This window comes from Platalea leucorodia (genome assembly GCF_965183815.1).
Source record: "Platalea leucorodia genome assembly, chromosome: 2".
Taxonomy (NCBI): Eukaryota; Metazoa; Chordata; class Aves; order Pelecaniformes; family Threskiornithidae; genus Platalea; species Platalea leucorodia.
In genome coordinates, this window is record NC_138824.1 from 24,243,539 (window position 1) to 24,260,800 (window position 17,262).

Consider the following 17,262-nt stretch of genomic DNA (forward strand, 5'->3'; position numbering starts at 1 on the left):
AAGTCCTTTTCAGACATAATTAAAACTATTTTTATTGCACAGAGGATGGTTTTGTGGTTTTGTTCATGTCAAGGGATGGTTGTTAGGTGACTTTAGTCATAAGCAAGGATGGTTGGCAAGCTCAGAATTGAATCATTTTACCTTTAATAATGACTGACCTTTCTGCCAAATAATTATTTTAAACCACCATTTTGCCTAAGTAGGGGGCCTCAACAAGCAGCAAATACCAACTTCTGTGCTTGGAGACAGTTTACAGGCCCAAAATTATAGATCGATTTTGTCTGTACGTATGTGCCAGATAGGTGTCATGTCATTTTCCATTCCTCTCCTTACCATCTCAGAATAAGAGAATAATTTAGGCTGGGAAGGACCTTTTGAGGTCATCTGGTCCAATGCCCAGCGCAGAGCATCTCTAAAGTTGCTCAGGCTCCTGTCCAGTAAGTTTTGAATGTCTCCAAGGACAGAGATTCTTCAGCCTCTCTGGGCCAACTTGTCTCCGTGTCTAATCTCTGTGACTTTTTTGTTATATTAATTTAGAACTTCTCTTACTGCAACTTGTCAATGCTTATTCTCTTGCTGTGCACTTACTGAGAAGAATCTCTAGCTTTCCCTCCGTAGGTAATTGCTGGCAGCAATTAGATTCCCCTGTAGTCTTTTTTTTCCATCTATCCTGAACAGTCTGTTATCTCGCACCTGCCTGGTACGCCACGTGTCCCAAGCCCTTAACCAACTTAGTGGCTGTCCAGTGGATTTGCTCCGGTTTGACAGCTCCGGTTTGACAGTCTCTTTTGTGCTGGTGGGCCCAAAATTGTACAGAATACTCTAAGTGCTGCTTCCAGATAACAAGTCGAGGGTATTAATCACTTCTTTTGTCCTGCTGACTGTGCTATTACTGATGCAGCCTGTTGTATAGTTGGCCTTCATTATCACAAAAGGGCACTGCTTTCTCACGCTCAGCTTGACCACCGGGACTCCCAGGCCTCTTCCAGCAAAGCTGTTCCCTAGCCAGTCAGTCTCCAGCCTGCTGATATTATATGAGGTTATTCCGACCCAGGTGCAGAATTTTACATTTATTTTTGTTGAACAACCTAAGGTCTCTATCAGCCCATTTTTAAAGCTTATCAGGGGCCTTTTGAAGGGCAGCCCTGCCCTCCAGGGTTTTAAGTGTTCCCCAATAGCTTGGTGTCATCTGCAAACATGCTGAAGGTGTGCCTCCCAGGAATTGTTTGGGACAGTAATAAAAAAGGCCAGCAGCTGCCTGTATAGTCCAGAGTTGTTGGTGTGAAGGCAACTGCTCTATTTTATCACTCTGTATCAGGTAGCTTCAGATATCAGGGCAGAATGTAACACTATGACATCATTGTCAGAAGCTTTTTTGGGATCTATGAGGTTTGGGCTCCCTCCTGTTTTTCTACTCTACGCCAGAAAAAGTTCCTGGCTGATGATGAGCATGAGAAGATGATTCCTCAACATACTGGCCCTCCTTTAATCCGTCCATGCAACTTACTAGCTTTTTGACACCCTATGCACTGGGATGCTGTGAGATGATCCATGTTTGAAAGCTACTCCTATAGTAATGCCATTGGCATTTCTCATATCTCAACTAGAGATGAAATTTCTCTCAAGTGTCATTAAGAACAAAACATTTATGATACATAACACATGTCATATTTATGATACATAGCTGCAAAGGTTTATGGAGACACGGGTGGCAAAGTGAGAAAACTATGCCTAATCTAGTTATCTTAAAATAAAATGCTGAGACCTACCAGCTAGTGGGGATTTTCCAACTCTGCTTGTTCAGGGGCATGATTATTGTGGAAATCCGAGCTGGTTCACAAGAGAGCTACTTCAGCTAAAGGAACTAGCTCTTATGTTCCTGCCACTGCTTCGGGTGTTCTTATCTAAGTGTAAACCCCCTGCACTTCTTGGGATTACTGCCATTAAACACTGTAAGACAGACATACCCCAAAGGCTTTGGTGTCACCATCTTACAGGATGGATTTTTCCAGGATCTAAAACATAGTTCAGATGTTGCACGCTGTTGGAACATCTCTGGATGTTACTGTGACTATTTGTCTCTTCTACTCCCAGGGATTTTTTTAAATTTTTTTTTTCCCTGCCAAATTGGGATGTCATAACAACTTTTGAGTTGGTTTCTGAACTGTCAAAGTTTACAGTGCAGCTGTAATTAGGTAAAACAAAATATGTGGAACCTATTTGTGAGATGTGGGACATCTTGAGGCAGTAATCCCAACAGCTGATGCAGGTTAGTCAATGCTTGAGTGATCACGTTATTTACAGCCCATCAAAACAGCAGAAAAGTTAAAGAGAAATTCAGAGGACATTATTTGTCCGTCCACTCCAGTGTTCCTTGAGCAGTTCACCTTGTTTTTTTCCCTGCCACTATGACTTAGTACACAGTGGAGAAGGGTAGGTGATTCTTTATACCGCTATTTCTTTTCTTGTAGGAATAGAGGCAGGGGAAAGTAGTCAATATGGCCGCTAAGCTCTTTAAAATATATGGAACCATTCTGTTCCTACATGGTTTTGCTCAGTTAAATTCCTTGCTGTTCATCAATACTTTGACTCTCAGTTGACAAGGTAATATTTTCAGACATTGATAAAAAGACACTATCAGGTAGTTTAGGACTAATGTTTTGTATTTTCAAATAGCTGCACTTCAGCAGGGAAAATATAAAGACTTCAGATACGCTTGGTGGAGGCAGTTCTGTGTCAGATGGAAGCAGCAGGAGACAAAACAGGAAAGAGTATCGAGTCTGACAGTTCTTTTAGGCAAGCTGTTCATTTGACCAAAGGAGTGGGCAATATGCCCTTGGCTTATAATCAAGACTGAAAAGCTTCAGTCCTCTACATCTGCCTGTAGAAGTATTACCCTTGTTTCTCCTTGACTGTGTGCAGTACAAAGACGGGAGCGTAGATCATCTTCCTCTCATCACCCGACAGTTGCAAGAAATCAAAATAATGCATTTTCTCTCTAGTTTTAACCTGGCAGCTAATTGTCTGCAGATACTGATTCTGAAAAGAGTTTATACTATAGCTTTTCAGGAATGTTGTACTAAAAATAATTCATAGCTGAATCTTCCTGTCAAGATCATATAGGATTAAATAATTTCAGTCAATTCTGAACCTAGATGAATTTCTAATCAAATTATTTAATTTTAAAAGTAATCTCATAACATAAAACTGGAGACAACACTTCCAAAAGTAGAAAAGGAAAACTTTATAATTGCACATAGTTGAATGTTACAAAATAGTAATACTAACTTAGGGATAGTAAGGTCCTTTCCACAAGACACTGACAGTCTGAGTTCCTTCTCTGATATGATAGGTTAGTATAGTAATTTTCAGGTAGACTGGATAATCTCGGAGTAGGTTTTTTTGACAGATTAGATATATTGCAGTTAGAATGAAGCCAAGGAGGAGGTCAAAGTTTAGGAGTGCTGAATGACTAAAGCCAACATGGTGACTTTGCAGGGAGAATAAAGAGCTGTAGAGAACATCTGAGGATGTTCTAAGATCTAGTCAGTGAAATTTAATGTCTGAACCAATATGGCAAGAAAGAAGAAGAATCAGATTCTGCAACTGAACTACTATCTTGTGGGAAGGAGGGATAGCCAAGTTATTGACTGATTTGGAGGAAAAGAAGTGGAAAAGGTTTCAAGCAGGGGTGGGGAGGGAGGGAATTTAGTTCCTAGGTTTACCTTCCAAAGGATTCCAGATTCCAAGCTTGCATCTCTCCCACAGACCTGTTGATTTACTGCTACTGTGTGTTTTAAACCACAAATTTAAGAAATACAAACTTGACAAAGCTGCAGCTAAAGGTTGTATTTTTTATGCTATCTGAATAATAACCATAACCATTTTAGGTTTCCTTCAGGCTGTTTCTTTAAGATTATGCATTATTCAGAAGGTGAGCCACACCTGGAATCTGGCAGTCCGGAGGCAACAGATTTTCAGTGATGCCTACGAGAATGGTCTGCTCGGAAATTTCAAGGTGTGGTCTATAAGGGAGATTGAAGGAAGCACTGATGTCTAAGTGGCTTGATCGTCAGGCTTACAGCGTGCGTGTGCTCTGATACTGCAACTTTATCAGTTCTTCTGAACAAGATGGGGCAAGTCCCAGGCCAAGCGTCACTGACTGACTCATGTCTACAGCGCTCAGGGCTTTCCCCGCTACTGCAGATTTCTCCTGGGAAGAGCTATTTAGAGTGGTCCAAGTGGGACAAGGGAGCGTAGTTAAGAGCTGAGCAATGCAGACTATCAGAGCTCCCATGCTCAAGCTCACTGCCTAGCATTTGACAAATGCATGCGTACTCCCAGGGTATTAGCTGGACATTGTGATGTTAATGGAATGGAACTGTCATTGAATTACTGTCTTGAGTAGCTGAAAGCTGAGAAACTCTGTTTCCAGATGCACGTTGTGATTCAAAAAGTAACTGTGTGATTCTGAACTCATTGGGATTCGTTTTGCTGATTTCTGCAGGATTAGTCATAGCTGAAAGTCATGCCCCTGCTTGTGCAACTTGCTGAGTCGGACAGAGAGGTCAAACGGCAGCAGCCTGAGGAAGAGCTGGAACAGAACTCAACTCCGGTGATTAATAGGGCTGTCTCCGCTGAAAAGGCCTTCCCGCCCCATCCATTGTAAGAAACCATCCAAGTACACTGTCATTCCTGCATTAGTTAAACATTTTTCAAATGGCTAATATAACAAAGTAGTTCCAGTCAAGTTCTCTAACTCAGTAATTGCCGTTGTGTCTGGTTCATAATTCCTCTCTTCTTCTCCCATAGAATCACAGAGTGCTTTGGGGTGGAAGGGACCTTTAAAGGCCATCTAGTCCAACGCCCCTGCAATGGGCAGGGACATCTTCAACTAGATCAGGTTGCCCAGAGCCCCATCCAGCCTGGCCTTGAATGTTTCCAAGGATGGGGCATCTACCACCTCTCTGGGCAACCTGTTCCAGTGTTTCACTACCCTCATTGTAAAAAATTTCTTCCTTATACCTAGTCTGAATCTCCCCTCTTTTAGTTTAAAACCATTACCCCTTGTCCTATCGCTACTGGCCCTGCTAAAAAGTCTGTTCCCATCTTTCTTCTAAGCCCCCTTTGAGTATTGAAAGGCTGTAATAAGGTCTCCCCGCAGCCGTCTCTTCTCCAGGCTGAACAACCCCAGCTCTTTCAGCCTTTTCTCAAAGCAGAGGTGCTCCATCCCTCTGATCATTTTTGTGGCCCTCCTCTGGACCCGCTCCAACAGGTCCATGTCCTTCCTGTGCTGAGGACCCCAGAGCTGGACGCAGTGCTCCAGGTAGGTTCTCACCAGTGCAGTGTAGAGGGGCAGAATCACCTCCCTCGAGCTGCTGGCCACGCTGCTTTTGACGCAGCCCAGGATACGGTTGGCTTTCTGGGCTGCGAGAGCACATTGCTGGCTCATGTCCAGCTTTTCGTCTATCAGTAGCCCCAAGTCCTTCTCAGCAAGGCTGCTCTCAATCCCTTCATCCCCCAGCCTGTATTGACAAGTGGGGGTTGCCCCGACCCAGGTGCAGGACCTTGCATATTATAGTCTTTCTATAGGAAGAGATGACAGAGCCAACAGAGTATCCTGAATTGCTGCTGGGTTGCCAGTGCACAAGGGCAAACCACCCTTGAGCAACATGCCAGCCTGGCCAGTCTCAAGCGGACACTGTTGTCATCTGTCTCTGAACTTCCCCCACTGTTCCCTTTTTCTCTGACGGGGCAGTCTTAGCATTTTGTTCTGAGCTAGAAAGGTTGGCTGTCCCTTCGTTTATGTGAAGGGGTGGGTGAATAACACATTCGCCCAAATGGCACAGTTGGAATACAAGTAGGGTTTGTATATATTGTGGAAGTTCGTCTTTATGCTTGGTAAAATATAAACACTTGCCATAACTTCAAGCTTATTTCTCCATTGGGGCTCCAGATTCTTTGATTTCTTGTAGCCATTTGATTAATGAAAAATGTGAAAATAGTGACACTGGGTCTATGAAAAGGTGTAAGGACTTAAATTGACCATGTGAATGGTCCTGTTGATCTCTTAACTGCTTATGTACATAAAGTGTTTTCAGGACCAAAACCATAGGTGAAAAGTCCTCATTCCAGTCACTGACAATTTTCAGTTGATGAAACATTGCTTTGTCTCTCGCATCAAACAGCTTTGCCAAAGTAAATCAGCAAAGCTTCCACAAATCCATAAGAAAAAACAACCTCAGAAATTCTACAGGCCTCACAATCCCACAATTTATGATACAATACTAAATGTTATTAACTAAAATGTAGTAACTTAGATCCAAAATTGCTGTAACATACATGCTATTACAAATATTTCAAAGGACATAGTCATTTACTTTATTATTTTAATTACTCTTTTTCCAGAAAGTCCAGGTTTACTTTTCATTCTGGAAAAAATGCTGGTTTTTTTTTTTCTTTTTTCCTTCTAAAATTCTCACATGTGATGAATAATTAATTTAAAATGTTTAATTGTATTTAATATCTGTAAAAGATATCCTACCAGGACAAAATAAATTTAATATGCATAACTTTATGTATATATTTCTGACAGGTTTTCTTTGTATTTGCAGCCCCCCTTGTTAATCTGAGAGGTGGGACAGCAACAGTGCTACATTTGTATTATTTATGAATGTAAGATATATGTAATACTATAAGGAAAGGAAGCTTGGTGGTGTTCTCAACCTCTGTGTTCCTTACCAGAAAGTTCATTATTTTCGTCCTTCCTGAGATGGAAATTCTCAGCAGGGTAGTTAGAACAACAAACAAACACAATCTGAGTTTGTATGTAGAGCAGAATTCAAGAAAGAGTTATTTCCTCCTTCCTCCTTCTAGCCCTGAATATGAAATTTAAAACACATAAGTGGTATTTTTTTTAACAGTTGGAGTACATTAGGTTTCATGGTAGAGTTCCGTATTTCTAGGGAGGTTGTTACAATGAGATTTCTCTTATATTTGTGAGAAACCAAAACATTGATTACATCTCAGCAAAAGGTGGGTTTTTTTTTTTTTTCCTTACTGATTTGCTGCATGGGGAAACATTTGAGCATGGGTCTATCTTAACCATCTTGAAAGTGAAAAGTCTTATGTTTATCCCAGCTGTTGTGGGCATGATCTTTGTGACGTGAATACTTACAGAAACCAGCACAGAACAGAGAAATGGGAGAAAGGGCAGGAAACGCTGCTGAAACTTAAAAGGAAAACCAAGCAAATGCAGAGATATGTGTTAAGCGGAAGGATTCACGCCTTTTATGTTGTTACAGGTATAGAAATGGAAGGATAACTTACCACTTCTTTTTCTGGTAATGAGCACACACATAGAATCAGAGATAGAAATGTAATATAAAAGTTTCTTTTTCATTTGCATCGGAATTCTTATTCTTGAAGCCAATAACTTGTTTAGTGAACCAGAATGTCAGCAACAAGCAGTTGTTTTGCAAGGCAAATAACAAGCTGTGGTTGCTCACGCTTGCGTCCCATATTCCCTCTCTCTTCAACCCCCTGCAGTATAAGGGGGAGGTAGCAAATACATAAAGCAAGTCTAATACCCCAAGGAAGTCTGGCTAAAGTATTTCTGTTGCAATAGTTTTAAAGGAAAGTGTGAAGTCTCCTACCAAGTTACAGTGATATAGATGAGCTTGCCTGAACTTGCAGTGAGAGTAGATCTAAAAGCTGCAGAGTTTTGAGGGAAGGTCCAAGTTGGGTCCCATGCTGTTGGCCTTACTGGATTAAAGATATGGGAAGTTTATGGCTGACCTGGCCGTTGCACCATTCATCTCCAGTGAGATCAGTGCATAATGAATGGTTGGGTTGGTACGAGGGGTCTGCCTGGAAAGTATTTGATGGGAACATGTGTACATATAGACGTGGCTGAAATTCGTGTCTATGTGTACCCAGCGTGTAAGGAATCATTACCTAGGAGCACCAGGTGTTAAGCTCAAAATCATGTTTAAAGGCAAAGAGGAAGCATGCCTTATATATAAGCAAAGCCAAGAATTTCTTGTTACTACAGTTGAAATGTGAAGAATCTAATAATTATTAATACAGATCTAATTGCTACAGAAAAAGAAAGAATGACAGTGCAGTGAAAATCTTATACACACTGCTGGGTTTCTCCTCCTATTCCTGCTCACCCTTCTGTGGCTCCCCTGGGTCTGGAGGTTGGCGGTTTCATTCTGGGGTGTGGGGGGGGCGTCACAGCGAGTTGTCAGCATGTGGGGCTCTTCACTGCGACAAATCTGACCTTTGTGTGGATGGTGTCTTCTTCCTTGCTCCAGGATCCATGGGGGGTCATTTTTTGTTTGCTAAGAAGGTTTTACCCTCCTGATCTTTCTTTGTTGGTCTGCAGCTCTGTTACATCCAAATTTAGTGTGTATATTGTGACATTAATGCATGTTAGATACTACTTCTTTGTCCTCTGTGTTATCCCCAAAACCAGTTTTGTGGGGCTCCCGGTCTGCGCTTCTTTAACCGCCTGTGGGTGAGTTGTTCGCAGCGCCAAGGCTGTGCCCTGCCCGTGCGGCGTGCCCGCGCTCTGTCCCGCACCCCGCGTCTCCGCTCCCGGTTACACAGGTAGTTAGGAAATGGCTGGCTGGAGGTGTAACGTGCTCTTTTGGGGTAATGGTTTGTGAGGGTTGTTTTAGAGATGAACTGGCCCGCTTGTTACTGTGGACCAGGTTCCTCTCAGAGTGCTGGGTATCAGTTGACTGATGATATTTAAATTTGTTTGTTAGAGAAGGATGAAGCTAATAACCAAAAAAAAAACCAAACCCTTTTGTCTAAATTGGACAACCTAGAAACCTCGTTGGAGGACTTTCTGCGGAGTTAATAATTTAGCATTAAGAACTACAGACATGATTGGTTTTGGTAGCAGATGCTGGCTGATCAGTAGTGGTTATGGAGAGCTGCGCTTATCAGGATTATTTTGGGTTGGGCCCTTACTCCATGACCGTGCGCGGGGCTGCCGGAGCTGCGGGTGCCGGGGCGCTGACGGCCGGGTGCCCGCAGCGCCGCTGGGCGCCGCGGGAGGCCGCAGCCGCCGGGAGGCGCGGGGCCGCGGGGCGCCGCCGGGCCGCGGGGCGCCGCCTCTCCCGCTGCCGCCCGCCAGAGGGCGCCGCGGCCGCCGCTCCGCCTCCCCCTGCTGCCGCCGCTGCCGCCCGGCCCTGCCGGGAGGGAGGGAGGGAGGGAAGGGGAGGAGGGCGGGACGGCGGCGGCACCGCCACCAGCCGGAGGCCGCTCGCCCGCGCTCCTGCGGCAGAGGCGGGCAGGCGGGCGCACCGTGCCCCTCTCCTCCTCCCCCCCCCCCCCCCCCCCCGCCGCCGTGCGGCTCGGCGGCCCTTGCCAAGATGTCTCGGGAGCCCGGCTGCAAGCGCTGGCTCTTTTTCGCTGCGTGCGCTCACCTCTGCTTCCTTCTCCCGCCGCTCCGCACCCGGGGTGAGTGGCCGGGTCCGGGCCGGGACGCCATGGCGGGGTGAAGGGAGGAGATCCGGGACGCTCGGCCCCTCCGCGGAGGGGATGAGGGGGAGGAGGGCACGGGACAGAGCTGGAGAGCTGGGGGGGGGGGGGGCGCCGGAGCCGCCGCCGCCGCTTCCTCGCCCCTCCGCCCGCCCCGTGAGGGGAAGCGGCGGGGAGGCGGGACGCGCCCCTTCCCCCGAAGTTTGTTGGTGAGCTGGGCTGGAGCGCGGACGGGGCAGCGCCGGCTCCCCTCGGCGGCCCCGGCTCCCCTCGGCGGCCCCGGCTCCGAGGTGCCGGTGCCGGCCAGCGCCGGGACCGTTTCCCGCCCCGGGGGCCCCGCGGCGGCGTGTGGGGAGGAGGGGGGGCCTCCCCCCGGGCCCCTGCGGGGCAGGGGAAAGCCCCGGCGGGCAGCCGGTCCCGACGGGCCAGCCGCTCCGGTCGAGGAAATCTGCTTTGCACAAACTCGCTAAAACCCACCGCGAAGCCACTCGTGCTCCTGTTTGAAATAGCGCCTTACTGCCTGGGTGTCGCTGAGGGGAGGTGGGAAGGTAATGCCGCCTGGTTACCCTGTCAGCATAGGGGAAAAATAGTCTTATATTTTAGAGACGTTTTTAATGTGTCTAGGCAGGTGGGGGAAGATTAAAAGAGAAGGGTTAGCAGTGTGTCAGCACTGGGATCGCCACAGGCTCTTGGAGTTAGGAGCTGCTGCCGTGAGTGTAAGAGTAATGTTTACATCTGTAAGAAATGTTTGCATCTGTTCTGTTTCTCATTATTTCTGTTCCTGAATGTTTCCATCTCTGTCAGCATAGGCTTGTCAGTTTGTTCTGAGCCTTTGCATTTGATTCTCTTCCACTAGTAGGGCTTGTGGATCAAAATCCTGCAGGGGAAACTTGGTACAAATCGATCCTGTTTTAAGCAAAGTAAAACTGTGATATTTTCTTTTTTCTCCTGTAAAACACTTTTCACCTACGCAGCTTGGTTTTTGGAGGAGTCCTAATATTCTACAGCTCTTCCTAAAGCTGTATTTCATTCTTGCTGGGGTGAGTAGTTTTGCTCCAGTGCTTCAGCGAGATACTATAGCACTTGCAACCTCGAAGGGATTGTAATTGCAGTCAGAGAACAGCAGCTTCAATTTTCCGTGTCCGTGTATGTATATTTATTGTACACACTTACATACATACATGTAGGTAGAAGGCAGAAATGGAAAAACTTGGGTTCTTGTTTGTGCGACTACATCTGGTTTGGTAGGTCCCAATTAATGCTTGTATAGAATTTTTTCACCTGAAGCTTATTGCAGTATCATGGCTTTCTTGTAGTTCTTTAAATATCCTTTTATATTAAAGTCCTTTATTTCGTAAATTTCCCATGCTTTTGAGATGGCCAGGATAGTAAGTTTGCAAAACAATCAGCTTTTCTCTTGGAAAACAGAAATAATTTGGATTGCATTTCACAGAAGAAAACAGCTTGTCAGTTAGTCGTTAAGTCATTTCATAAATTCCAGCTTGCAGGTGGCAGCTTGCAGAATGGCAAAACATATTCAGATGATTTTGTTTGGTCTAACTTCTAGACAATCAGAAGGGATAATTATGATGCTTTTTCTCTGTTTTTCTTTGCTCGGCTTTTATAAAGGTACTGGTGTATGCAGCAGTCATTTAGACGTTTCAGTGGCTCACACTGGTGATTTCAGCTGCCTTCTTCCCATATGTGCCATTAGCTTAAAGAAATCTAGTAAAGAAATAAAACGAGTTGCTTTTATTTTATGAAAAGCGGGAGAAATGCTGGAAATTTGCTTGCATCACCCCCTCCTCTTCCTCTTCCCCCGTTCTCTCTCCCCATTTTGGGTTGATAAATCTGTAAGTCTTCACTCTTGCCTGGCTAGACCAGGGTCTTTGATGCTGATAGGGTAGCAACAATGAAGAAATATTATAAAAGCTTGCATATAAATAAATGAAGCTGATTTATTTTGCTTGCTAGCGCTCCCAGGCTGTCTCATTATAGAAGATCCTGTCTCTTTGACTGACAGCGTCAGTGCAGATTTTTTCTGGAATCACGTCAATCCATAGAATCTTATGTTCTTTGAAAACTTGGGAGGGGGAGGAAACCCAACCAACCCCCAACTAAAACAAAAATAGGCCTTTCATTAAATTGTAATTAGAAGTATAAAGAAATGCTATTTCAACTGTTTTGTCTACTGTGTACAACGTAATCAATGGCTTTCGTTATTTGAAGTGGTTATTATTAGTCATGGTTTTGCCATACATAAGTCACAGAATCATAACTTTTTTGTAGCTCATTTAAACTGACCCACAGTCCAGTGAGGTGACTGGAGTGACTCGGGGGTCATTCAAGTCGGCCTTGAATCAGACTGTAAAAGAGGAAGGTAACAGAAGTGTTGCCTTTCTGCCTCGAATGGATTTTGTCTGTGAAAGCAAAAGAATTAACTCCTCAGTTTTTAACACCCTTTGCACTTAAAGGACATATAATTGTAAACGTTTGGAAGTTGTTTACACTTGAAAGGGTAATAGTGAAGAAAGGATTACTTCTACATTTATAATGTGGTATTATATCATTACACATATTTATACAGTATATTGTATTTTAATACTACAGTATTTACATCTATTTTCCTAATAGTTTGTTGGCACATATTCCTGCACTTCAGCTGCTGAACAATGAAAATAAATGATTAAGTTCTACTTTCTAGTGTTATAAGCAAGCCTATTTACTCACCAAAATTTTAATGGAAATAATGGAACACTTAAGAAAAATAAATAGGAACTGAAGTTGGTTATAGTACATTCTCAGATTAAATTTCCAGGTTTTGAATGGATCCAAAAATATTGTCTAGCGTTTTTAGTGGATTTTAGTCCTGCTTTCAAAAGAAATAAAGATTGATGAAAATAAAGAGCTTTAAAGTCTTTCTAAAATTTCTTTCCCTTTCTTACTTATCCTCAGTTCTTGACCATTTAGCAAAAGGAGGGGAGGACTGGCAATTGGCACATTCAGCTTCTGTCTGCTTGTGCCAAATGATGTAAATAGCTACGTGTGTTAACAAACTTCAAAGTACACAATGCATTAAATAATGAAGTGACAAATATAAAATTACAGGTTGCGTTTAAGACAGTGCCTTGCTGTTTTTTTCTGTTTTAGATAGCTTTGTTTGCGAGAAATTGTACAGTTAATCGCCCTAGCTTTTTTGGTTACTGTGGCGCCTACACAGTTTGCACTTTACCAGCTAATGAGTTTCTTCTTGCAATATATTTTCTCTGTGCTCTATGGTAAGTCAGTGGTCCACCTGAGGTATGCTTGCATTGCATCAAAAAACTCAAAGGGACTAGAGGAAATTCTGGATTTAGCAAAGGTACCTTGAGCTCCAGAGATTGATGTGTGTCTTAGGGACTTCTATACTGAAAGAAATCTGTTGCAGTGGTCTGAATTAATAACGATGTTTGGACATGAAAAGTTACTGTTTTGTTATAGTAGCATCCGATAGCTCCCAGACATAGGTCATCCTTCTTTGTACTTTACAACACAACAAAAAGATATCCTTGCCACAGAGAGTTTACAGTTTCTATCTGTGTTGTACAACTTATCTGGTCATGAGCTGCATGTATAGTTAGAATTTTTCTATCTGTGGTCCACTCCTGGGCACATCTTTTTCAGAAACCTCTTGGGAGTGAATTATGGGTGGATGAATTAATCTTAGAGATGTCCACTTGCACCCAGGCACTGTATTTCCTACCTGTCCTGTGACCCCATTGTTGGTAAGTCGTATGCCAGCTAGGTTTACCACATTATTCTTATGCTGCTCTCTTCCCAGTAAATCCTTAGAAGAGGATATTTATTTCCAGACTGAGAGATCAGGTTGCTTAGCCAGAACAGTCTTGGCCGTATGTTAGTAAGACTTGAATTTACCCTCCAGGTGCATCCCAGTTTATTTCTGAAGACTGCTTTACTTGTATCAAATTATGTGTGCATAACAGATTTGCTAATAAGGTTGTAGAGCGGCCATGGCATATTTGTTACTAAAATAAATTCATACAGTCTGCCCGAGTGAAAAGCTTGGTTACTGTTGATGAAGACTCTTGAGGCTTTTTTTGTGGTGTCTTCAGGGGTCTGCTAGTCTTAGTGAATGGTTCTTCAGTAGTTTAAAAATAGTCTGAACAGTTCTTTTCTTATCATTAAAATGTATTAGCTGGAAAAAGTCTTCCTGAAATATTTAATGTAAAAGATACCGAGTCATTTTAATATGTTTATTTGTTGGAAAAGAAGGGGAGGCTGCATGTCTGAAATCACTGGGACTAAGAATAATGGTATAGAGAGAGACTTGAACGTTTGTCACAGATATTGGTTTGTTTAATAAATGATGAGTGTTGCACTGTACATCAGGGCAGCTGCAACAAAAGTAATTTTTAGCCAGGCATATTAGGTCTACCACCGTCCTCAAAAATGCAGAAAGATTGATATGGGAGATAGTCCAGGAGAGCTGATTCATTTTCAAGGTTCACCTCCTACAACCTCAAGAATGGTCCATCCCCACATGCAGGAAGGCAAGCAAAGATGGCAGGAGGCCCACACAAATGAACAAGGAGCTCCTAACAAAACTTGCACATAAAACGGAAGCACACAAGAGGTGGAAACAGGGTTAGGTCACCCCAAGAGTCATATGGAGACACGGTCTGAGAGTACAGGTATGCCGTTAGGAAAGCCAGAGCCCACCTGAAGTTGAATCTGGTGAGGGATTCAACTTGTGAAAGGCAAGAAAAAGGTCTTCTATAGGTGTATCAGCAGCAAAAGGGAGACTAGAGAAAATGTGGGCCTGCTTCTGAATGGGGGGAGGGACTTGGTTAAAAGAAGGACATGGAAGAGGGCGAGGAACTCAAAACCTTCTTTACCTTAGTCTCTACTGGTAAGACTCGCCTTCAGCAATTCCAGGCCCCTGAAACTCATGGGAAGGTCTGGAGCAACGAAGAGTTACTCTCACCGGAGGAGGACCAGTTTTGGGAACATTTAAACAAACTGGACATACAGAAGTCCACAGGACCTGATGGGAGGCACCCACAAGTGCTGACACAGCTTGACGATGTCAATGTAAAGCTGCTCTGGATAATCTCTGAAAGGTTGTGGTGACTGGGGGATATTCCTGAAGACAAGAAGAGAACAAATGTCACCCCTGTCTTCAAGGAGGGCAAGGAAGAGAATCTGGGGAAACTATAGGTTGGCCAGCATCACCTCCTCATCACTGGGAAGGTGCTGGAGCAAATAATCCTGGATACCATTGCCAAACGAGGAAGGACAAGACAAACATACAAAGGACAAGAAGGTGATTGGGAGAAGTCAGCATGGTTTTATGAAGGGGCAATCATGCTTGACCAACTCAGACTTCTGTGATGAGATGACTGGCTTTGTGGATGTGGGGAAAGCAGTGGATGTTGTTTATCTCAGCTTTAGCAGGGAGTTCAATACTGGCTCCTGTAATGTGATAAACAAACTGATGAAGTATGGGCTAGATATGTGGACAGTGAGGTGGATAGAAAACTGTCTGACTTGCTGGGCTCACGGGCTCTGATCAGTGGCATGGTGCACTCCAGGGGTTGATAATGGCTCCAGCAGTGTTTAGCCTCTTCATTAATGACCTGGACAATGGGACAAAGTGCACCCTCACCAAGTTTGCACAGGATACAAAATGGGCAGGAGGGGTTGATGCTGCCATTCAGAGGGACCTGAGCGGGCTGGAGAAATGGGCAAACAAGAAACTTGGAAAACCAAGTTCGATGAAGGGAAATGCCAAGTCCTGCACCTGGCGAGGAGTCACCCCATGCACCAGTGAACACTGGGGGCACACTGTCTGGAAAGCAGCTTTGCAGAGAAGGACCTAGGGGTCCTGGTGGGCAACAAGCTGACCATGAACCAGCAGTGTGCCATTGTGACAAAGATGGCCAGCAGCCTCCTGGGCTGCATTAGGAAGGGTGTTTCCAGCAGCTCAAGGGAGGTGATCCTTCCTCTCTGCTCAGCACTGGTGAGACACACCTGGGGTGCTGTGTCCCGGTCTGGGCTCCCCAGTACAGGAGAGACGTGGACATACTCGAGTGAGCGCAGCAAAGGACCATGAAGGTTATGAATAGATCAGAGCACCTGACACAAGAGGAGAGGCTGAAGGGGCTGGGGCTGTTCAGCCTGGAGAAGAGAAGGTTCAGGGAGAATCTTACCAACATGTATAAATTCCTGATGGGGGGCTGTAGAGAAGACAGAGCCAGACTCTGTGGTGCCTAACAGGACATGAGGTAGTTGGCACAAACTGAAATACAGGAAATTCCGTTTAAACATGAGAAATATTTTTTTTTTTTACTCTAAGAGTGATTGAACACTGGAAGAGGTTGCTCAGAGAGTTTGTGGAGTCTCTGTCTTAGGAAGTACTCAAAACCTGGCTAGACAAGGTCCTGAGCATCCTGCTTTGGGGTGGGGTCGGACTAGATGATCTTCAGGGGTCCTTTCCAACCTCAACAATTCTGTGGTTCTGTGATACGAAGATGAAGTAGGTTATTAAAATGATTCCCTGAAGAGCATCATCTGTGCTCTCAAAGGCATAGTATGAAATAGGCCTTTCTTTTCCAGGTTATCTGAGTATTGTTTGATTTGTTTCAAGGATTATGTACATTAATATTTTATAAATCTTAGAAGCAGTGTGGCATGGGTTATTGAATGTTATGGTGAGAGAGGCAGCATCTCTTGTCAATCATAGTTTTTTCAGGTCTCGTGTGCCGTTCCTCAGCTGCATATTAAAAACTGAAAGTCATGAAAATTCTGCTTGCATTCAGTCTTGCGAATAAGCTGAATTTATGAGGTGATACTTCTTCAGGTTAATTCTACGTAATTAGTACATTTTGCGGAATAAGGGTGTTTTGTATTGATCTTGTAATTAGGATTGTGTCAAGTAGAAGATGTGGATCTGGTTTGTGTAGGGGAAGATGTTCCTTATCTGGAGCTGTAAGTACTGTTATGTTGGAAGAGAAGGAGGAAAAGGATCAGAACATGCTGTCAGCAAAGGATGTAACATAATTGATGAAATTTGGTCTCCAGTTGAAAGAACATAGGGATACAGGTAATCAGAGATGGAGCACCACAGGCTTTGGACAATCTTGTCTTCTTGCTTTCCTACATTCCAGGTTTCTAGCATCTCAAAGGAATTGACAGTTGCTAGCAATTCACTTCAAAATCAATTTCAAGCAATAAATAATTTAAACTTGCAGTGAGACACTCCACTTGTATCTGTTGATTTTTTTTCCACCCCAGTTTTTAGGAAAACCATCTATTTGAACATGATGAGTAGTGTCTTGAGTTCCTTCCAAATTATAGCAATTTACTTTCATTTTCATATCTTTAGTGCGTTTAAGAAAAAGACTCCTTACGAAGAATCTTAGCAAAGCTCTCTTATGTTAAATGGAACTGATTTTACAAATGAGCAAGCTGAGACAAATTGATTAGATGACTATATCAGCAACAACAACAAAAAAACAAAGCCAAAAACCCAGAACCCTTTTTTATGATTATTTTTCTAATACAAACCAGAAGCGTGTGCATGGGGTGGTGTCAGTATAAAAGGTTTAAGATAATGCTAGATCTGTACAAATTAGCTCTTCGGGATCTCTGTTCTTTTTGTAAACGTTTATTTGGGTCTCTTATGCATTAACAAGTTTGGCTGTTGCTCAAAGATGGCATTCAAAGTGTATGACAGTCCTCCTCAAGTTTGATAGAAATTTCTGTCAG

General features: G+C 43.7%; 1 protein-coding gene across 1 annotated transcript in view; it reads left to right on the forward strand.

Annotated features, from left to right (window-relative positions):
- The first annotated feature begins 9,359 nt into the window (after nucleotides 1-9,359).
- The window catches only part of B3GLCT (beta 3-glucosyltransferase), a 61,446-nt gene continuing 53,543 nt past the window's right edge, over nucleotides 9,360-17,262 (forward strand). The window contains exon 1 of the mRNA XM_082333637.1: nucleotides 9,360-9,474. Within this exon, the coding sequence (XP_082189763.1) occupies nucleotides 9,387-9,474 (88 nt within the window). The 5' untranslated portion in view covers nucleotides 9,360-9,386. The remainder of the gene's footprint in view (nucleotides 9,475-17,262) is intronic.